This window comes from Malania oleifera, chromosome 4 (assembly GCF_029873635.1).
Source record: "Malania oleifera isolate guangnan ecotype guangnan chromosome 4, ASM2987363v1, whole genome shotgun sequence".
Lineage (NCBI taxonomy): Eukaryota > Viridiplantae > Streptophyta > Magnoliopsida > Santalales > Ximeniaceae > Malania > Malania oleifera.
This window is the reverse complement of record NC_080420.1, coordinates 44,782,911-44,806,672: the sequence shown is the minus strand read 5'-3', so window position 1 is coordinate 44,806,672 and position 23,762 is coordinate 44,782,911. Positions and strand designations below refer to the sequence as shown.

At 33.4% G+C, this 23,762-nt stretch overlaps 1 protein-coding gene across 1 annotated transcript; it reads left to right on the top strand.

Annotated features, from left to right (window-relative positions):
• Positions 1–10,917: 10,917 nt before the first annotated feature.
• Positions 10,918–22,274, top strand: LOC131153023 (uncharacterized). The gene is made up of 4 exons (XM_058105035.1): positions 10,918–11,156; positions 11,267–11,357; positions 14,452–14,661; positions 21,374–22,274. The coding sequence occupies exons 1-4, from the start codon at positions 11,082–11,084 to the stop codon at positions 22,081–22,083; spliced, it is 1,086 nt and encodes a 361-aa protein (XP_057961018.1). The 5' UTR covers positions 10,918–11,081; the 3' UTR covers positions 22,084–22,274.
• The last annotated feature ends 1,488 nt before the right edge of the window (positions 22,275–23,762 follow it).

Below are 23,762 nucleotides of genomic sequence, written 5' to 3'. Positions count from 1 at the left end.
GAAATCAAGTGATGAATTTGATTCCATTCCATTCCATTCTTATGTACCAAATGTGTAGTAATGTGAATTATATGAATTTGAAAATTATATATTAAAGCTACTATTTTAGCTAATTTAATTAATGATGCTAATATAATCACAAATTAATAATCACACACACACACACACACACACACATATATATATATATATATATAATGTATTATGATATTGTTAGTAGAGTATGTAATTTTAGCTATTAGGTATTTTTATCCTTAAGACTTTCATTTTTTTTTTTTTTTATTACATAAGAACTTCAGCCACCAACAAGCCCTTCGGACCTCCTAATCTAGCACCAAACCTATGGATCAACGTCCTTCCCCTAGGTCTCGCTGATTAGGGTAAAGTTCGAAATGCGGACACGGCTTCCATGCTTCAGTTAGACGTTTGGTCAACTCGACCCCCGAGACATATCTGCATTACCATCCATGATCCCCACTAGCTCATAGAAAACTCTCACCATCTACGGTACCTGCTGACTCATAGAGTGAACTCTCACCATTCGTGGTCCCTACTGACTCATAGAGTAAATTCTCACCATCCATAGGTACCACTGGTTCCGTGAGTGTATCTACCTAGAATTGAACCCCCGATACTCTTTCTTATGTGCTGATGCCTTTCCACCGCGCCATGCCCGTGGGGGTTTAAGACTTCATTATTATTAAGGCAAAAGACACTAATCTCCCATGAGATTTCAAAAATTTCGAAGACCTCCCCTGAAGTTTCAAGATTGTAGGTACCATTCTCGAGGTTTGCTAAAAAGACAAGAAAGATGTTTGCTTCTTTTTGGCAAATCTCAAAAAAGGTTTGTAGTATTTTTAAAACCTCTAGGGAGGTTAGTGAGATTTTTGAAACCTCGGGAGAGGTTTTCATATTTTTGCTAAACCTCATGGATGGTAAGTGTTTTTTGTGCTTGTCGATATCGGATTTTAAGGATGTTTGTCAATATGTTGTGACAATTTTGAAATCAAATAAGGGTAAACTATCAAATCATTGGCACATCTAACTTGTTCTTTTTATCTTTGAAAATATAAAGTCACCGCTTCATTTTAATTTTTGAATGACAAAATAAAAGAAAATATTTATAAAAAAAAATAGATTCAGGAGTGCAATTGTATATAAAGAAAGTAACAATTTTAACTTTTTCTTAAAAATTCAAAGCTATATAACACCCTAAAACACCTATAAAATAATATGATGTTATATATATTAAAAAAATCGTTGAGGTCCCAGAATCTTCCAAATCCCAAAATCCAAATTTTTAAAATTTTAAATTTTTTTTAATTTCAAAATTATTTTTCATTGATTGAATTTTTGTCTTCTAAATTTCTATTGGAGTATATTTTTAATTAATACCTTACAAAATATTTTTACCCACGCTCTTGTATTGTTGGGTGACTTTCACATAAACCTCTTCCTCCTCGCTCGCTCCCTCTCTTTTACTGCCACAAATCTCTCCCTCACAACAGCTTTATTTCCCTCTACAAGTTCAGTATGACCTCAATCTATTAAAGCACATAACTCATATCCCTAGATTATAAATTTATATCCATGCATTATTACGTTTTGGGAATTGAAATATGAAGTTAAGAGTATTCCCAAAGGCCTCCAAAAGTTTATTTGGATTTTTCTAGATGTTTGTTTTTTAAAATTAAAGTCTATTTTTTGATTGGTTAATTTTTAATATCCTCGCATGTTATTGGCTAAAATTTAAAATTTCTTCTTCCCATTCTCCCACTCTACCTCATACACTGCCATATAAAAAAATCCATGATTTATGCTGGCAAGAATGCTTAGTTTTTGTTTTATTTTGTGAACTAACATTTCATCTTAGTAAATAATATCAAATTGTTAATGGGATGTTTAATACATAAGAAACAAATGAAATCGGATAGAATGGAATCAAATTTATCACTTGATTTCATTATATTTTCCATTCAAATTTTCATTATATTCCATTCTTATTACATTTTTTATTCTACAAATCGAACATGACGTATGAGCAACAGTTGATAATTCACGTGTACTACTATGTTTTTTTTTTTTTTTTTTTCAACTTTGATATTTGTTTCTACCAATATTTATGTGTGGGTTTCTTTGGAAGAAGAAAGTTTCAACTCCACAACCCAAAAAAAGAAAGAAAAGAGAGAGAGCTTGAAGGAGAGATGGATATAAATGTCATCATTTATAACAAAGGATTGATGCAAATTATTGTGATATTTTTTTATAATAATAAATTATTATAATATTTGAAAAAAAAAATTATATCAATCTATACTGTGTGTTAAAATAGGTCGCTCTATCCTCACAAGTCTCCAAATGTGGAATCTAATTTTTTAAGTTTTTAAATTTTAAGTTTAATTTTTGATTGATTTATTTATTCCTATAATACTATTAACTTATTTAATTATTTATTATATTTTATTTAAAGAAATAATAGTTGACTTGCTAGCTAATTTAAAGACATAATTTTGTGCACCTTAAATCTCCCTCCTCCTCCTTTTTCTCCATCGAAATGATTCAACTTCAACTATAATGCTTCAATCATTTCATTTTTCATCAATTGTTTAGTTCAAATTAGTGTGCAATTTGGACCAAACCAACACAAAACAACTTGGTTCAAAATCGCCTAAATTACTTCATCAAAATATTCTAATAAATGGAGGTTGATCTAATGCTTTTATACTAATTTTGCACCTTTTCTTTTTATATGATTTTAGAGAACGTGCGGTGGATGGTTATTGCCCTTCGTGATATCTCCTCATTTTTTGTGACTAATCTTTCATATATTTTCTATTCTAGCATTTCTCAATATATTTTTAATGATTTGTTGATTTTTTGTTTGATTTGTGTCTGAATTGTTCACTATTGTAATTTTACTAGAGCGAGCTTGTGCATGAATTAATTGTCAGTTACTAAGCCTCCAGTATTTTGTGGTGTTGATTACACCACCTGGAAACAAAGAATAAGCATATTTTTAAAATCAATGGATTGGAGGCCCTGACAGGTAACTGTTAAAAGAAATTTTATATCTGTAAATTAAAATGATAATAATTTAATGCATGCAAATTCACATGTCATGGATTTACTATATTACGCTTTAGATTCTAATATTTTGCTTGAGATTATGGCATGTAAATATGCAAGAGATATTTGGGAAGAGCTGGATAGGAGGTATGGAGTGCCTAAAGAGAAAGAAACCGCCACTCTAGAAGCTCCAAGCTCATATAATTAAGTAGTGGCAATTCATGAGCAAATTACTTTAATTGACAATGAGGCATATGATTCTTAATCTACCTCAATTGATGATTCTTATGTTAAAAGTTGTGATGTATCTTGTTGTAACGCCTCGACCTGCCACGTGGGCCCGGAGTACTAGAAAACATAACATAAAACAAAAATACTCTCTGATACCATAAATAAGAGGGTCCGACCCCGAAGGGTTCACGGTTGCCCTATTTATAAAAAACATACAGTAAAGCAGCGGAAAAGTTTGCATTCTCAAAATACCATACCAGAGTTCTAAGTCAATACTATTATATAAATACTTCTAATGTTTCTATTACAACCCCAAAAAGATAACCTGGCCATAGTCTAGTACTTACATGAGTACTTACAAAAAGGACTCACAAAACACTATGCTCCAAAACCCACTAGAATGCTAGGTTCGGTTTCTTGTAGGAACTGAAACAAGATTTGTATATTGGGGTGAGACACTTCTCAGTAAGGTGGATTAGATTACATTAGTGTGTGACTACATGAGTTTATTCCAACAGAAAACCATAGTAAGTTTAACTAAAATGAATTACGCATTTAAAACATTCTCAACCCTGAAATATAGAAGATATATATATAATTCCTGCAAAAGATAGTGTGGCTCATTACAAGCGAGAGTTCCCGAGGTTGGGGTAGGATACAGGCCCATACACTGTAAAATCCCTCGGATCGGTACTCAAAGCTGTAACTCGGCCCATTTTATTTTTAAATCTTGTATATGCATATCGAACTCATCCTTGCCTAGGAACACCACATAAACACCATTTATTTTCCTCATGGTACGGGTTGTGCGGTCCGTAGACCCGATCTAGCTCTGGCGGCCCACCAGTCTAATCACTTCAATGTTACAAGTCCGCTTTGGCCAATCCCACCTTGGATCAAACACCAGAGCCAGTGACCAATCAAATTTTTAGATACCCATCCTTACTAATAAGGTGTGGTTGCACTGTATCACCCACTAGCAAAGGTATCGTGCTCTCATTGTAACCAGTTCCTCAGGTGGTTCATACATCATATATACAATTTATAATGAAAACACAGTAATCTGTTTTCATTCTATAAAGCATTTAAACAATTCTAGTATTTTTGTAGACGGACTCAACTAATGACAGATATCTAATCCAAGTGCCACCGAAATCCAGTACACACGCCCGTAACATATCCTTTAATATTTGGATGGTCCTCTCTAATTGACCATATATATTTGTGGGTGAAACACTGTACTGAATGTGAGTTGAGATCCTAACGCTTCTTGAAGACTCTTCCAAAACCGAGAAGTAAACTATGAATCCTTATCTAAAACAATAGACACTTGTACCCCGTGCAATCTGACAATCTCCTAAACATATAGCTCTGCCAGTCTATCTATGGAATGACTGACTTTAATCGGGATGAAATGGGTTGTCTTCATCAATCTATCAACCATAACCCAAATTGCATTCTGTTCGTGAAGTGCTAATGATAAACCCGTGACAAAGTCCATGGAAATGTGCTCCCACTTCTATTTAGGAAGAGAAGTGGTTGCAACGGTCCCACTGGCCTCTGATGCTCGGCCTTCACTTGTTGACATGTCAGGCACTACTCTACGAAATATGCGATCTCTCTTTTCATGTTAAACTACCAGAAAGATTCCCACAAATCTTTGTACATCTTCGTACTTCCAGGATCAACTATGTAAAGCGAATGATGTGCCTCCTCTAGAATGACCCGCTTGATCTCAGCGTCATTCAATACGCAAATCCTAGTGTGGAATCTCAACATCCCGTCATTTGAGATGTTGAAATTCAGTTTCAACCCATCTCGTACTCCCTCCATAACCTTTACCAGCTCTGCATCTTTTGTATGAGTTGTTCTGATCCTCCGTGAAGAACTTCGAACTATACAACTTGGCGTATTCCATGACAGATCAAAAGAGCAAGAAAGAAGAAGACATTTATTTTTATTGTAATTATATTTATGTTATTATTTTTATTGTAATTATATTTATGTTTAACGACTTGCCTAACTTATCATTTTTTTCCATAATATCATTTGATATAATAATCATGTTCAACTGTTAAAATATAATCAACCTGGACCCATGGATACTAGGGATATATCTAAAATACAACTCTGATACCTAAGCAACAGGAAACGTAATTTACAGGCATACCATACAACCAACCACAATATTTGAGTCCTACTAAAACTATTATACATATATATATACAATCATCCATCAAAAGATCAAAAAGTAACCTAGGGTCACTTCCCAAAAATAAATCTAACCCTGGTTCAACAACTCACCCTTCTGTCAAGGTAGCTCAATTAGACTCTACTATCGCGGAGCTCTATCTGCTCCTCTACCTAGATTTCTTGAAATATTTATATAGCTTAGGTGAGACACCTCTCAGTAAGGGAAATAAACTAACATCAGTATGTGACGTTATGAGCATTTTCGTATTATATATATAAAAAGTATAATAAGCATATTTGGTAAAATCTATCTATAAAAAAACTGAGTAAAACATGATTTATCATATCATAATAAGGCATACTAGATTTCTATACATGAAAATCATCTTATATAACAGTACAATACTGAAATAACACCTAGGATGGATAGCTAGCTAACGTCATGTCTTACCCCCACATGACTAGGTTGTATAGCCCGAAGGTGGGACCTTGCAATGGCTGGTCGACCATGCTAGATCAAACATAAGTCTGTAAGTACGATGAGCCTGTCCCACTTGGCCCAGATTGCCAGGGGAACAACTCCACTCTACGCTGAAGCCACATCGACTATCATCTCCCACACTACTGGTCATGTGGTAGTACTATCATAATTCTGAACATATAACTACGGTACCGTGCTCCTAAAACTGAACTAAACCATACCATCCAGGTTCTGATATCATATAATAAGTTTTATATACTGAACATAGTTATTTCGTATATCATAATAATATCTGACATGATAATATTTCATGAATTCTGTCTTGTCAAACATGATTATGGCATCTGCGTTGGCATGAATCACAGTATCTATACCGGCAAATCATAACACACTGAACATAATTTCTCTGTACTGTTTAATATGACAATCATAAAATTATGGTTCCTGTATTGTTTTATAATTGCTCTGAAAACTATCATATCATGCTTGATCTGGGAAAACATATTATTCTGATATATATAATTACATAGAAATTTAAACACATGCCACACAGAAATGGGTAACATTATGAATGTAAAATATGTTCCAAAACCATATTTTCAGATAAAACATGTTTAAATCATATTCCTGTTCATAACAATATTTCCCAAACATAATTATATAAAATGCGTATTTTCCTGAAATTTAATGTTGAAGAATAATAAATAATTTCATGAAAAATTCTGACTTAGTTTATCCCCTTACCTAACTTACTAAGAAGCCCACAAAACACCCAATCCTACACCTGCAGCGTTCACAGCGCAACATCCTGAAATTAACATTTTCCCAACAACACTTCAGTATAAACTCATCTAATACCTTTCATCAGCCCATAAATATCAAATACCTTAATAAATATTAAAATAATCAACTTACCCAAATTTTGGGATGGTGCCCAAATTAGCCTAACTAACAAATCATTACAGCAGATGTGTAGAAAATCTTCCCAGGAGTGATGTGGTGGCTTCCTATCGTCGAACCGGTAAAGGAACGGGGCCAAAATCGAAGAGAGAAGGAGAGAGAGTCGTAGGAGGGAGAGAGAAAAGGTTTTCTGAAAAATCCTCGTAGGAACAATGAAGTTTTGGCCTTTTATAGAATTGTTGTCCACGTGACATCGTCGACGAGTCACATCTTCTCGTCAACATGTTTAAGCGATAATCTTGTCAACGAACACCTTCTTTTCATTGACGAGTTTCAGGCTCTAAAAGAAGTTCTCTCAACAATTTCTCGTCGACGAGGCACGAGTTCCTGTCAATGAGCCAAAGAGCATTGCTCATCGATGAGCACTTCTTCACTCGTCGATGAGACCCTACTGAAATCCCTTTTTGAAAAATCTTTCTCTCTCTTTTCTTTTATCATTTAATTTCTATAATTCTTCGGGTCTCAACAAATGTTTTATGTAATAATGCATGACATGCATGATATAAATACCAAACTCAGGATGACCATAGACCAACCGTAGGGAATTAAACAAAGACCATAGACAAACCTTAGGACACCAAATTTTTCATGAAAAATCTTTTTCATAAAAACTAAAATCATTCAAAAAGGGTTTAAGTCATTTAGGGTCAGAATAAGACTAAAAATTTGGTTTTTCATTATGTTCGGTCGACTGACCTTCTCTAGCTTAAAACGCCTTAGCCGACCAACCACCTCGGCCGACCAGACATTTTATAACAGGAAAGCCCTAGCCGACCGACCTAAGAAAATTGACCAAAGTCAAAGGCTTAGCCGATCGGTCACTATAGTTCAAAACGGCTTCAGCTAACTGGCTTTTGATGCCCGACAGACCAAACCTTAGGCCAACTGACCAAACCTACGAAGGGTTTGGAATCGCCTTCGTCCAGCCAACCGGTGCTTTCCATAGTTGATTGACCACCTTTAGAAATTCAAATTTTTGGCTTGGATCAACCAATCGGCGATGCCCTCGATCGATTGAACCTCTCGGGTATTTTAATTTTCCAACACTAAACACGTTTATTTTTTTGATTAAAAACTTTTAAAAATACCCAACGGGTTCCTAATGGTCAAAATTTTCAAGAGCTCTATATATAGCCCATTCATAAGCTTAATTAGTAATGAGATTAGCATAAAAATTCTCTCAAATATTTTACTCTCGTTCATACTCCTTTAAGCAAAAAATTTTTACTCTCTTTATTATTCATTTGAAGAATCTATTTGAAAGAGGGACTTTTTGATTATTATTATCTTATGCTCCTCATTGCCAAATATATTTTTAAAAGATCATATATATGATTTTCTTCTATATCTTTCTTTTGTAAAATCTTGAGGTTATAACAAGTAAACTTTGAGCATATATTATTCATATATACTTGCTTAGGAAGCTTCTTGTTCTTAAAATTTCAATGATCAAATTTCTCCCACAAACCTTGTCTTAAAAAATCTTTTGAAGAAATTTTTAAGAGGTTCTTTGAAAGGCTTGAGCACATATTTTTCATTCATAAATATTGTGTTTGAAAAGCCTCTTTGCATTTTGTGCTTTCATAGATAAATCTTTGTTTGCAAAAATTATTTGAAAGTAAAAACCCTAGGTTCTCCTACAATTTTATCAAAAAATATTTTTTGACAGAATTTTTATTTGGGATTAAATCTTTGAAATATTCATCATATACATTTTATTCAAAGATTTCAGAAACATTATTGTGAAAACCAAGCATACTCACTTGAGCTTAAGTTCATATCTTGTGTGAGTGCATTTTGAGCTTCAACTTGTACATCTCTGCTTGTTGTGAGAAGTATTTATTTATACACAAATTTTTATGTCATTGTATTCCAGACGTGCCCTGAAGAGGGAGGCTCGTCCTATTAAGAGTCCCGGATTGACCTAGATCTGGTTAGGAAAGTCAAGATTTACACCATCCTATAAAGTGTTCACAGTTTGGCTTAGTCTGGTGAATTAAGTTGAGGTGTCTCCATCTCGTAAGGAGAATTGGTTGTGGCTCAGTCTCGTAATTTGAGTTGGGGAGTCTCTGCCTTGTAAGGAGATTGTAAGTGGCGTCGCTTTGCCTAGTTAAAGTGAGTACTAGTGGAATTCTTTTACTTGTAAGCTTGAGGCGAGGACGTAAGCAGGATTTGCCGAACCCCGATAACAAATATTTTGTCGTTTTCTCTTTCCTAAGAATTTTAATTTCTGCACTTTAATTTTCGCTCATGTATGCTTAATTTTATTGTCTTGTTTATTTGCATACATTATTATTTGTGGGATTTGAGACTGATTGGTAAAATACTGAGACTGCTATGCGTGCTTAAATATTTGCTAAGTTATATATTGTTGGGTTTGTAGTTGATTAGAAAGACCCTAGGTCTATTTAATATTGTTTGCTGCTTCTAACTAAATACACTTAACCTAAGAAGATTTTTAAATACTCAATTTACCCCCTGTTGGGAATACACCATTCCTCTCCAAATTATTTATTAACAATTTAAAGAAATTGTTAACACAATTAATATTCATCAATTTAATTATCAATAGTAGATAAAAATTATATTTAAAATTTAAATTACAAAAAAATTAATTTAGTTATTAATTGTTACTGAAATTTTATGTTTTAATGCATATAAACTCGTAAGTGCTCTTGGCATTAGACATGATTTTTTAAACATGAAATTCTCTTGAAATCAAAACATGATAAGAATAATATTTAATGAAATTTAATGGAATCAGTGAATTAAAATAAATTGATAAATTTAATTATTATTAACAGTTTCAAAAACATTAATTTAATTGTTATAAGAGGTTACAAAAATTTAATTATAATTTTATGAGGAGGTTTTAAAAATTAATTATTTTATTTTTGAGAATTTTCAAAATATTAATTTTTTGTTTATTTTTCGTAATTAATTTATTTATTAATAGTGGTTATGAAAATTATTACTTCAATTTTTTTTTTCAACAATTCAGTTAATACTAGTGTCTAAAAATTTAAATCATAAATGTGTATTATAGAACGTTCAATTCAGTTTTTATTGGTAAAGAAATTATTATTAATATAGTGTATTATTTTTATACATAAACTCATAAATACTCTTATTAAGAAGTCAAAAATAATAATATCTAATGACATTGATAGTATAAATGGATAAATATAAATCAATAAATTCAATTAAGATAAAAGTTAAATTATAAATTTACGGGGAGGTTTTAAAATACTAATTATTTGATTAATATGAGATTGTGAGAATATGTTTTAATCCTTAATTGCACATGTTGATTAAGAAAATGAATATTGACATAAGATTAAGTGTACTTATTAGATTTGATTAGATTTTTATATAATTAAAAAAGTTTTATGTACATAACCAATGCTCTTATAATTAAATTATTAAATTCTAGAGAGTCCTGGAGAGCTAAACAATCGTAACTAAATACTTTTTTCTTATTTGAATTTTGGAATATTTAATGCATTTGTTAAATGTCCAATATAATTTTTCATTTAATTTTGAATTTCTTGTACTTATTTAATTTCATAAGGTGAGGTGTCTATTATGCTGCTATACTTTTGAAATTTTGTATAATAAAAAATTTTTAAATTATAGCTACTAATTATCTGACTATTACGAAATAGCATCATATGTTAATTTGATTCATAATTTAATTCTAAATTTTAAAATTATTTTTAACTATCAATGCTAAGATTTCTTTGTATTTTTTTTTTATTATATAGGAATTTCAGTCACCAACGAGCCTTTCGAACCCCCTGGTGCAACACCAAATCTATGGATCAGCGTTCTCCACCCCTAGATCTCATTGATCAGGGTAAAGTCCAAAATGTAGACACGACTTCCGGATAATATTTCTTTGTATGGAATGAATTCATGTATCACAATTTTTAATTATTATTAAAATAAAATAAATATATATTACATCATATTCATAATTATTATTTAGATAAGATAATAAATTTGTACTCAGCCGATATTTTATTAGGGCGCAAATTTGTACTCAATGAGGGATATCAATTGATTCAATTCATTAAAATCATTCAACTCGTTAACACCCTAAACGAGAGAACCAGAGAGAGAAGAGTGTGAGCGAGAGAAAGAAAGAGAGATGACACGAGCTGAAAGAGAGCAGCTCAATCGATCACTCGGTTCGCATCTGGATACCATCCATGAGACTTTCCAGGTACTGTTCTCGTTTTTGCAATACAGTTCTTTACCTCTCCTTCTCTATCGCCTTTTTTTTTTTTTTTCCCTTCTGTGTGTCGCTGATTTGAAGTCTCTCTATATATGTAGGTGTTGGACCAGGCACCTTCTTCTCAGGAGAAAGTCAGCTGGGGCGAGGTCATACAAATGGGAGAGCAGGTCTCCAAGCAAGCTACTATAGGTACAGTTTTCTTCAATCTATTTTATAAAAATGTTTTGTGTAATCTATATATACTATGTCCTACTTCAACTGTTGAAGCTCTGCATCTTGTTAGGAGTCAGGACACACTTAATACTTTATGGAATTTAAAAATTTCTGGGCAAGAAAGATGGCATTATGACAAATCATTTTTAGTTAAAAGACCTATAGGAAATGGGATCTGCAAAACAACCAAAATAACATTTGGTCAGCATGTTGGTGCTCCTTTTGTTGCTTTTGAAGTACTTTGCAATACAGTTGGCTACTTAGTTCCGAATTCTTTTAGTAATTCAGAAGAATCTGAATTATTGCAAATTTGGTCTATTTATTTAACTTATAATTTTCTTATTTTTTTATTTTTAAATTTTTCTCGACATGTTAGATACATAATGATGCAAAACTTATTAAGGAAAAATAAAGGGGTGATGATCTTGGAATTGGAGTTTTGTGTGTGCTTGAAATTATAAATAAAATTGAATGCAAGAAATAGATTGGCTAGAAAGGTTCAAATGAGGAACTTAAAAATTTTAGTTCTTTTTAGAGCACAAGTTTATCTTGTCTAGTAGGTATGTAATCAAATTTGGTCTTTGCATATTTAAATGGGTCAAGCAGACTAGCACTGAGAAACCTTGCTGATCTTTCTTGGTGGGAGTTATTGTGGCAGGAGAGGCGCTGTTTCATGCAAGTAATTTGATAAATTAGAGAGGGCCAAGAGAGGAAAACCGGGCATCATAGGAGCTCCAATGTTCTAGTGGCAGGTGGAGTGGGTGTGGACAGAGTAAGGATCAATGTACAATGATTCAAGTGTCGAGTGACATGTGGCTAAGAAAGAGAACGAGGGAAGAACATGTGTCCTGAATGACACATGGCAGGCACTTGATTGGTTAAAGGGACCAAACCACCACTTGTTGACCCCAATTAAAGTCCATCAAGCCAGATCTTCCTATGATATCATGAGGCCTGAGAGTAGGCAGAGACCCTATAACATCCAATGATCAAGCTTGAGCATGCATGGATAAGATCTGACCAACTAGTTGGTAAGATGTGTAGTGTAAAGCTAGTGCCTTAGATCACCTAAGGCGAGGCAATGTTTAAAAGTTGCACAAGGCGCATGCCAAAAGATGAGGTGTAGGCGCGATTTGAGGCATAACTCAAAAATTTTCCTAGCTGATTTATTTTGTATGGTTGCCTCCTGTTCTAGGTTATGAACTTTTCTCTCCCTATCCTCCTCTTTTTCTTCTTTCACAACCAATTAAACTCCATTTTTTCTCTTACCTTGCAATCCTTTTGGTGTCTTCACTTCTACATTCATCCTTTCATGATTGGATTGAAACTCTGATTTTATTTAGTTATGTATTTTTAAAAAAATTGCTTCTTCGCTGAATTATGAATTCATTGTCTTTTTTAGGATAATTTCACTGTCTTTTGAATCGTGTGCTCTTCAATTATTTATTTCAGTTTATGGACCTATGGTTAGGTGTTAAATAACGTTGATCTTAATTCAAGAAAAAATGTAGTTTTTTCCCCCCCCAAATTGTGTAGGGTCATTTGATTGTATGTTCTGTTCATTTGTTTATAATCTGTGTCTAATTTAGGCCTTGTTTCTTTTATCATTCATTTAGTTTAGTTGTTTGACTTATGATTCTCTAATTAGACAGTTTTATGATCATTATCTGTGAGAGTTTAATTGAATGCATCTATATGTGGTTTTTTTTTTTTTTTTTTAATTTATGGGTTGATTTTAGCTAATATAGTTAATTGTCATTTAGCTCTAGAGGATTAAAAATACTAATTTTCCAAAAAGAAGGCCAAAAAAGAAATATTGAGGTGCTTAACAGATTTTCCTCAAAGTTCATTAGCCTTCTTGATTTGTAACTTAATTCCCAGACCTTAACTTCCTTCAGATTTAGCTGCCTTTCGATTCCAATTTTGTAGTCCACTTACTTTTGCTTATTTTTCCTAAAAATAATGAGACAACAACCCTGATAATTAAATGGGATTCCCATTGTTCAAAATCATGTTAGTTTGGGTCCTTTGGGATGATGGCCTTTATGAAAGTTTCTATCACAAATTGCATGGCTGGTGTCGTTAGCTTGCAGTAGGTTATATAGGTTTCTGCTATTCAAATTAATTAGGTTAGAGGTGGTGGCCCGTTTTAGGATTCCACCACTTTATTTTATCAGGGATGGTGGCTTACCTTTACTAGAATGCTTGGGTAGGAATTTGAAATCATTTTTGCCTAAAAACTTAAATTTCCTAAAAATCTCAAAATTTCAGAAAAAATAAAAAATAATATTTTCCAAACGAAATATAGATTTTTTTTATTTTGAGGGACTTGCCAGTGTTGTTCACAGGCTTATGTTTAATTGCTCTTGTAGATGCCTTTAATGATTTGGATATCTAACGGATGCTAGGCCAGTTGTAAACTTTGTTTTGAACTTCTAACTTGCAGAGGAGGATTTGCTGTGGCAAAAAATATCCTCAGTGGAATAACAAATATTTTATGGCCATGAATTGTAGTATGGTTTTTTAATTTTTAATTTTTTAAATACATGTTGTAGCAGCATAAAAAATGTATAGCTGTCTTATCGTTCATGGTGATTTCTTCATAGTCAATAATAAATAATGTTCCCACTTATAAAACATAAAGAAAACAAAATAAAATAAAATGAAAATTAGTTTCCAAAATTTACCTTTATTGATGTCAAAGCTGTTTCCATGTTTAAAGGGAATTATATGAGGACAAACAATCCTAAACAAATTTTATAAGATAACTGTATTGTATTATTTGTAAAGGGAATATATGATTTTTGTTTTTTTTCGGTTTCTTGAATGGGGGATATGTTTTATGTGTTGCATCTTTCCATGGCAAAACAATGTCAGGGTTCAAGTAACCAGAAATTATAGAATGATAAATGGTCTTAAATAAATTTAATGAGCTGGTGGTGCATGTAAAAGGGAAGTGTGATCCTGTTTTTGTTGTTTCTTCCATTAGGATAGGTCATACCAGTTTCCTCTTCTTGGCACAACAGTTTTAGGGTCCCAAGTCCTTAATTGCCTTTGCTTTATTATGCAGTTGGAATGCTTTGGGCAGAAGAAAAACCTGAAATTAAAACACTGGAGGAGAACATGTCAGCATATTTCAATATCTTACAGGGTTTCCTTTTGCTTTCTCATGGAAGTAGAGTGGGTGCAGGGCCAACTCTTTCTTCCTGCATCCATGCATCTGTGAAGCATGTTGTTGATTGCAGTTTTATGCTATTTAAGGAGTCTCTCTGTTCATATGGTATGTCTCTCTCTCTCTCTCTCTCACACACACACGCGCACGCGCGCGCGCGCGCACGCATGCACAAACACTCATGCACCTTATAAGTGGAATTAACTATGCACTTATTAATCACTTGGTGCCCAAGGTTATTAAAATCAGGATCCTAGGTAAGATCACGAGGATGGTTTGCAAGACTGGATTGTAGAGTCAGATCAAGTATCATAAGATTCTACTAAATACATAAGCAAATATAAACAATGCATTTGTATGCTGTTTTTCATGAACTTCTATGAGATAAACCTACAAAATTGGCTAGTAAGTGTTAAAGACCCAAAAATTTACAAGTATCAATGGTAGGGCCCTCATATTACAAAAAGAAGAAACATTAAGTGTTCAAATTGTTCAATGCCTAACTTAATCAAATCGGTTTACAAAGAAAATGAAATAATCACTTACAAAAAAAAAAAACATAATTTTTGGCACAAATCAGTCAATAAACAACCATACAACATGAATATCCATTTTTCTTTTTCAAAATAATTCTTAACAAACAAAAGCTAAACTATCAAGCTAGTTTCTATTTAAGTGTCAACATGCAAGCCACTATTTGTCTCATTGATATCACTAAGTCTATCATCAATGACTTAGTCAAGGCGATTACTAAAATCATCACCATCATTATCATTATTATCATTAAATGCATCAATGTGTTATTTTTATCTGTCTTCATTCTTAAAGTTTAAAGTTTGCACTAGTTAATAATCATTAATGAACGAAATAGTAAGGAGCTGTTTGATATCACTCTCAAAAATTAGAGAAATAAAAACAAGAAACGAAAACCAAAAACTAGAAGCAGAAACTAAAAACTAAAAACCAACAACCTATTTGGTTAACATTTATTAAAATAATACAAATTAAAAGCATAATTAGCAAATGCTTATTTTCATCTTTAAATTAAATAATATTATAGGAATATGATTAAAATAATAAAATTACAAATAATACACATTGAAAAAAAATACTATAATGAAAATAAAATTTATTAAAATTATTTTACTTAATTGTTTTACTTTGAAATTTTACTTTACAATAAAAATTTTATCGGACATGACAATTGAAAAATAGTGAAAGTATTTTGTAATTGGTTTTATTATTATTTTTTAAATTTATGTATATTTTTATTTTAATTATATTTGAATTCATATCATCATTTAATTTTGATTTTAATTTAGAAGTGTATAATGAATAATTTAATTAAAAAAAGTTTTTCCTGAATATTAAAATTTTTGGCTACAGGTTGTCAAAACAATTGAAAAACATAAAATCTAGTTTTCAATTTTTTGGAAAACAATTGGAAACCGACAACAGAAATAGGAAACTGACAACATAAACAAACACATTTTTATAATTTGTTTCTTCACTATTCAGAAACAGAAACATAAAGCAAAAACAGCAACGATACAAACAGACCGTAAAATTTTGAGTCATAATTTTGTCAATATAAAATAGATCAAATCACTTAATAAGTTATCCATTTCATGTATAAGTTATACAGGACAAAAGCCCAGCCCATAAGAAAAGTATTTTAGTAAAGATTATAAAAATATGGATGAATGTAGGATCTTTCGATCCTACTGTGATCCTATGATCCTACTATGACCTCACCAATTTGCGGTACTAGGTAGGATTAGGATTGTTTTAGTAAAGTAGGATTGTATGATCCTACTATCCTGATCGCAATTTTGACAACCATGCTTGGTGCATATGCATGCAGGTGGAATTGAAAATGCAGTTTCAATAATAGTGACAGTTGTTTGTAGTAACTAGGGAAAACCTGGTACATTGCAATTGTTGAGCAATCATTTTGTTTCTTTGTTCATTTTATTAAAAGTTTTACATAGCTCATAACTTGGGATGTCAAAAGAATGACCTACAATTTTGATATATAGCCATAACTTGGGATGTCAAAAGAATAGCCTACAATATTGATTATAGGGTTGGAGCATTTGTATTGGATTTGAGTTGAGGGAAATTAGAGATGGAAGCCTGAGTACTCTAGGTTGTCAAAGTAACGAAGGATCCATTTTGCAGAACAGCAGAAAGCAGAAAGGGTTAGTGCCAAGAGAGAAAATAGGGAGCGCAACAGAGATGGGAAGATACTGGGGGATGGGGTGGGACACACATTAACTTCAAATTTCCAATTCACAAAACTGTCTTTATAAAATGTGCATGCATGGGAAAGACTGAAAATACAATAAATTATGAAGAAACCCCTAAAAAGACTAATCTATAACAACCAAACCCCACATACATGTAAGTCTAACTACAGATTTAACTAAACTCACCTAATAACTATTAATTAGCTAAACACATTTGGTTTTAGGACCAACAATCCCTTGACCCTATTCTTTGAAATCATTGCCAAATTGGGCCAACTTGATCCATCCAATAACATGCTTCCCATCCTACATCAATTCCCTCTTGCCCGAAAAAACTGGACTTCATCAAGTTGGGAAAAGCACCAAGCAGTCCATCACTATGTAAGGAATCATCATGCTTCATAAGAAAGGGACTGATGGGCACTTCAATTTGGTCAGTGGAAAAGCTCAAGATAGCATCAACTTAAATCTCTTTTTGTCAATGGAGATGATATATAAATTTTCATAGGCATTATGCTTCACCCTCTTGTCAAATCATCATGGATGCATCCAAAGGATATGACAGATCTTGAGGAAGGATATCACACTGCACTGTCTCCACAATCAAATCAATCTTGAAGGTAAGCTAGCAGCATATAGAGACCTTCAAGTTGTTATATTCACCCAAGCAATCTTTTATTTATTTTTTTTAAAGATAATAGAACAAATCTATTACGAACAAAACATAACTGCAATGAAATGAGTATAAGAAATCCCCAAATAAAGAGCACACAATAAAAAATGTGGAAAAAACAACAAATTACATCAAAGCTGCTTTCCAATCCCTTTGAATGTCAGACAGCAAAAGACCCCCAAAATCCCCAAAATAATGAGCCCAAAATAAAAGAAGCAAGAAAATTAACTTTCTTCGTAAAGCAATCTTGGAGAAGTCTTTTGATCTTTAAAACTCTAGCATTCCTTTCCAGCCAAAGCAACCAGTACCACTAGATTGTAAAAACAGCGGAGTCCCAAAATATCTTTCCTCTGTCCTTCCCGTAACCAAAAAATTTCACTTTCAAAAAATCCTGAATTGTAGCTGGAGCCACCCGATATTCATCAGAGTATGAAAACAAATTGTTCCACATGTATCTTGCTACCTTACAATGAATGAAAAAATGACCAGTAGTTTCGTTAAACTCAACCCAAGCAATCTTTTATGGACCAGGATGTGGCTCTATCTTTGAATTCAACTTCCAGTTTCTTCTGCAACTACATTGTACAACTACTAAGATAAATAAAGAAAGTGCAAGGCTGGTTACATGTAGGAAAAATGCTAGTTCATTCCCAATCCTCATTTCCTTCAACTTTGTGGGAAGAGAGGATGGGTGGAAGTGCTAAGCAATCTCCATGTTGCTATCTTCTTCTAAAATCAATAGGGACTTCTGTCTCAGCTTCAGTATTACCTGATGGGCATCAGCTTCTTCTTTTTATGCAATTGTCATTACCTGGTCCCTGCCATTTGAAGCACTTGATTATTGGTTGGGACTTAGAAGTTGTTTTTGAGTGCTCTGGAGTCTTCCAAGGGGTTGTAGTCTAAACTCCTTTACTCAATTGCACAATTGACCTCTTGCATGCAACTCCACTTGTAGTCTTCTCAAACCACATGGCAACCTGCACTACATCCCCAACTATGACAAGATGACATGCAGCAAAATTGGAGGCAGGAGTTGACTTAAACCCTTTCCAATATGAAGTAATCATTACTTGATTTGTACTCTCTTCCCAGTCTATCTTGGCATGAATAGCCAAATGGCAGAATGGTATAATAAATCATTGTCTTGTCTTCTTGACTTCTTGTGTCAAATAAAAAAGTTGTAGATAAACATGCTGTTGGTAGTTGGGAGCAAATTGTTCCTGCATGGCTCACTTCATCTCATCTCATGTTCTGATCTTACCCTATCTTTTCCTTATGAAGATCGGTTGTTTTTCAATCAATCAAATTCAAGCAGTTCCCTTCAATTTTGATTTAGCCAAATATAGTTTTTGAACCTCATTCATGTAATACTACTGAAAATAGTTCTCCAAAGAATACACCCACTCATCAAATTCATCAGGAGAACCATTATTATGAATCTTAAACTTTGAACCTAATTCTCCTATTCTTATGATCATTTAGGCCTTCACGCAGTTCAAAAGTGTGGGGAATAACAGTAGTCATTGTCATATTCTTATTTGGTGGGAAAATCAATCGGCCTCTTCCCCAAGGCTGCAACTTCCCTTGTTAGCCAATTCTAGGTATTATTAATGGTCTCCAAGGCATTTTCCATGCTTGTGACCTACCAGACTACAACACCAATTTTGCGGACAGCTCAACATTAGTCACCATGTTGCATTTTTTATGGAAACTGTAGACCACCAAAGACCCTTAAACAAAATTTGTCAACACCCAATCTGTTCATGCAAATTCCTCAAACTTGACTCCCAATCCCTCAAACCCACCTTTGGGTTACTTAGTGTGTGGACATCATGCAAAGGCAGTTTTGTGAATTTGAAATTGGAAGTTATCGCATGTACCTCCCCTGCCCTCCCCTCCCCCCTGCCCATCTTCTTTCTTCTCCAATTTCAAATTCACGAAACTGCCTTTGCATGATCTCCTTGCTCGAGGTTGCTGCCTTTTAATATCCTGTAACGCTAAAATACATGAAAGTGCAAATAAAATCCTAAAAAAGACACATCTATTACTAACAAACTCCACATACACTTGAGCATAACAACAAATTAAAGTAAACGCACATAACTACTAATTAACACATCTGGTTTGGGACCCGACAATCTGTTGACCCAATTATTTGAAATTGGTCTCCAAGTTGGGCCAAAGTATCCATCCAATAACCGACTCCCCGTCCTACATATCTAAAATCCTTACAAAAAAGGGGTAAAACCCTAATTCAAAATCAAATTCCCGCAAAGCGATCGTCTATTACAGTTGAAGATATTTAAATGGGGCTACTTGCTTGAGAATAAAGAATCCTTCTGCTAGGAAACAAATTTCAATCCTGATATACTTTCCTAGGATAAAATTTTAAGCAAAATTCCAAAATAAAAAATTAAATTAAATTAAAATTTATTTAAATGAAGCACAGCCAATTGGGCATGCTCCTCTCTCCCTGCAATGCCAATGATGGCAGCAAGGGCTCCAGCTGGATTTGCATCAGTGGTGTTTGGGTTACAGTGCTCAACGTTGAGTTATCCTTCAATTTCAATTGGACATATAGGCGCTTTTAGACTACAATCCATGATTCTGATTAGGGCAGAGTTTTGGGGCTAGAGCTTTTACAGGTTGGAGTCACAGTGGACGCTGATGACCAATGGCTTTGGGTTTTGACTAGTTTCAATTTTGGTCTCTGTGGGAGCTTAGAGCTGAGATATGACTTCAATGAAGATTCTGCAACTGTGGCTTGAAGATTATGGCTGTGATACGTTTCAATTGAGAGGGTTGTTGTTTGACTGATGATGTGATGGGGCTAAGGGTTCAATTTGGAGAAACAATTGAAAGTAATGGTGAAACTATGGTTTTGCTAAGAGTAGGGAACTGGTTGGCACTTGGCTGTGAGGGTTGCAACATGGGGTAGTGGAGTTGTGGGGTCAATTTCAAGGGGTGCAGGATTAGTCACGTGGACCGTAAAACGGACACGTGGATACCCGGTGCGTAATCCAAAAAAAAAAAACAATAGCTCTTATACCAACTGATGCAAGAACCAAAGTCCTAAAGCAAAAGGGATAAAACCTTAATTCGATGTCATTCCAATCCTCCAAAAAAACTGACTGTTCATTTGCAATTGAAAAAGGGCTACTGCTTGAAAATAAACAGTCTTCTTCTACTTGGAAACGATTTTCAGTTTAAGACACTTAGAATAAAAATAAAAGTATAATAAAATAAAATGAAAGTTAACTAATTAAAATTTTTTTCTTCCTAAATGAAGTGTAACCAATATGAGCTCACACCACTTTCCGTGTGCGGTCTGAGCAACACTTAACGAATGTGGTGCTTGATGTAGGACTCTACTGCGTCATAAAGCATTTTTTATGAGAGAACATATTTTAAAAAAAACAAGGAGAGATCTCGAGAGCAAGGAGATCCAAGAGCCAACCTGTATCATCCTAAATGATACCAGGTAATTGATGTTGTGCAAGGAGGAAAAAGTAGCAGCAAAGAATATATAATACAAGGTATCCAATTGCATTGCGCCAATATAGTTATAGGCGTCCGACCTTGGGGGGAAAAAGTACCACAAACATAACTGAACAGCTTCGAAAAAGAGCTTGTATCACTTAACACTACAAGGCTTGTATAGAGCTTCCTGCAACTGAAGCTTGTTTTCTGAGCAGATTCAAGTGTGCATTAGGATATATAATTTCAAATTAAATTCTTTTCATTTTTTGTTTGCATGGAAATGGGATTCAAGGGGTCATGTATGATTCGTTTCTCAACTGTCGTGTCACCTGAACTGGTCTCGTCCAAACAAATTATTCTTCATTTTATCTTCCATAAAACCATGGGTGATTCAATGCCATTTTTAAATGACATGTAGGATCTTGCAATAAAGACCAAAAACTTCCAATTCCACAGCTTGTTGGCACTGTCTGGGATGCTTGTTCTGCTCTTAAAAAGACACCGTCTACAAATGTTACAGCAATTGGACGAGCAATGACACATGTTGCAGTATCCATCAAGGATGTTCTTCGGGAGTTGAAGGAGCTCAAGCCAGGTTCCTCCGATTTGACAGATGAAGCCACTGATGATGCATCTGCAAAAGCAGAAAGCAGCCCCAAGGATAAAGACAATTCAAGTGATGGAGATTTAGGCAACGACCTGTCACCTGAAGAGATGAAAATTGCTCAATTGGCTATTGAAGTAGTATCTGAAACACTTGGGGTCCAGAAGGAACTTATCCGCTCCATCACAGGTTTGATTAAGCAGGAAGATCCAAAGGAGCAGAGTAATTTTGTAAATTCTTTAGAAAGATTGTTGAAGCTGTCTCAGGAAATTGGACTGCAGGTTGATGAGCTGGGAGCCTGTCTTTACCCCCCACAAGAGGTATCTGCTATGAAGAACGCCTTGGAGAAAATTACTGGCATAATTGCTGAAATGCAGACAGAGGTGGCAAATCTTAAAAGTTCTCCTGAAGCGTTTGCTCAGGCATGTGATGGTTTGAGGAGTTCAATGAGACAACTGGAACTAGGTTGCTCCAGTGCCACCGATCTAGTACCTGGGATGCAGAACCTTGTTGTGAGCAGTTAGTAGAGAGAGAGAGAGAGAGAGATAGAGAGTATTTTTTATGCCCAAGGGATGTTGTACCCGGCACCCTCCAATATACCCAAAAAAAAAGATGCATTCAACTTTGCAGCTGAGTTTTGAGGGGGCCCAAGTTTGACATGTTCATGTTGTTATTATTACTGTTATTATTGAATGGAAATTTCTTATTAGTGACATGTGAATTTGATGGTCATCGAGTTTTTCTTTATACATTTGTTGCTTGGACAAAAGAAGTGCTCATGCTGTACTACTCTTGTGGGAGGTGTCTTTAATGGAGATTCTTACGTTGTGTTTTGTAGGAATGAAAGATGATAAAAAATGCAAATCATAATGGAACCATTTTAAATGGTTAATCGAAACTTAGTTAACCTATTTTTTAAAGTCAATTTCAAATAGTTATCAAATCAAATTATTAGATTGAATTCAAAATTTTATGTTTTTTCCACCATGAATATGTAAATTTAAAATTCTAACTTTAAAATTCAAGCATTAATAAATCTTAAATCATCCTACATAGGTTTAAAACAAATCCAAGTAAATAATATCCACAAGTCAAGTTCTAATTTTTTTTTAAATATAACTTTCCTCTTTTCTCGTGTATCTTTTTGTCTCTTTACCCTTTTTTTTTTTTTCTCTCCTCATCTCTCTCAAAACTATTCAAAAACACCTTCTTCAAAGTGTTTTTTTTTTAACAATTCACCCACAATGGAGAAATATTTTAATTGTGTTTTGTGATTGCAGAATACCCTTAAAATTAAAAGAAAAATTTTATAAGATGGTTATAAGACTTATTATGCTATATGAATCGGAATGTTGAGTAACTATCTAGAAAGTAAAAGTTAATGCGATGAGAATGTTTAAATGAATGAGTGGTATAATGTTAAAAAAAAATTAATAAATAAATTTATTTGCAATAAGTTAGACTTAACTTCTGGAGAACATAAGATAAAGGGAAGGATGACTGAAAAGATTTGTACACTAGCAATGTAGGTCACATAGTCTGTGAGTGAGGAAAAGTGAGTTAGTTAGTATGAGGGGTACTAGAAACGGTAGAAGTAGACCTAAAATAACTTAAAATAAGATAATAAAAATTTAATAATCCTGAATTTGTTGAAGGAAATTGTCTATGATTGTATTTATTGAGAGAAAAAAGTTCATATAACCGACCCCATCTAGTGAGATATAAGACTTGATTTGTTATTGGTGTTGTTGTACCCATTGAAATGGAATAGCCTACTCCTTAGTTCTTTGATAAATTAAGGTGGCTTTGAAGTTTTGGGAATAAAAATCCAAAGAAAGATTTATGGGGATGAACAAAGAACACAACTTATCATGCTTGGTTTGTGAAATGAAATGTTATAAGAATAAAATAAAATGAAAATTTGAATGGAGAAATTAAAGAATTCAAATAATTACTTTTAGAATTTTTTGTCGGTAAAAAATTATTTTTTATATTTTAACTTTTCAAGTAATTACCAAAATGTCTTGCTTCATAATTTTTCTATATGAACATTTTGAAAATAATTTTTTATTGTTTTTAAGTTTTTTTTTTCATATAATTGTTGAAAAATTCAAAAACTTTAAGTGACATTTATATATATATTTTTTCTAAAATATTAGGAGCAAAAAGAGAAAAATAAAATTTTTCCACAACTAATGGCTTC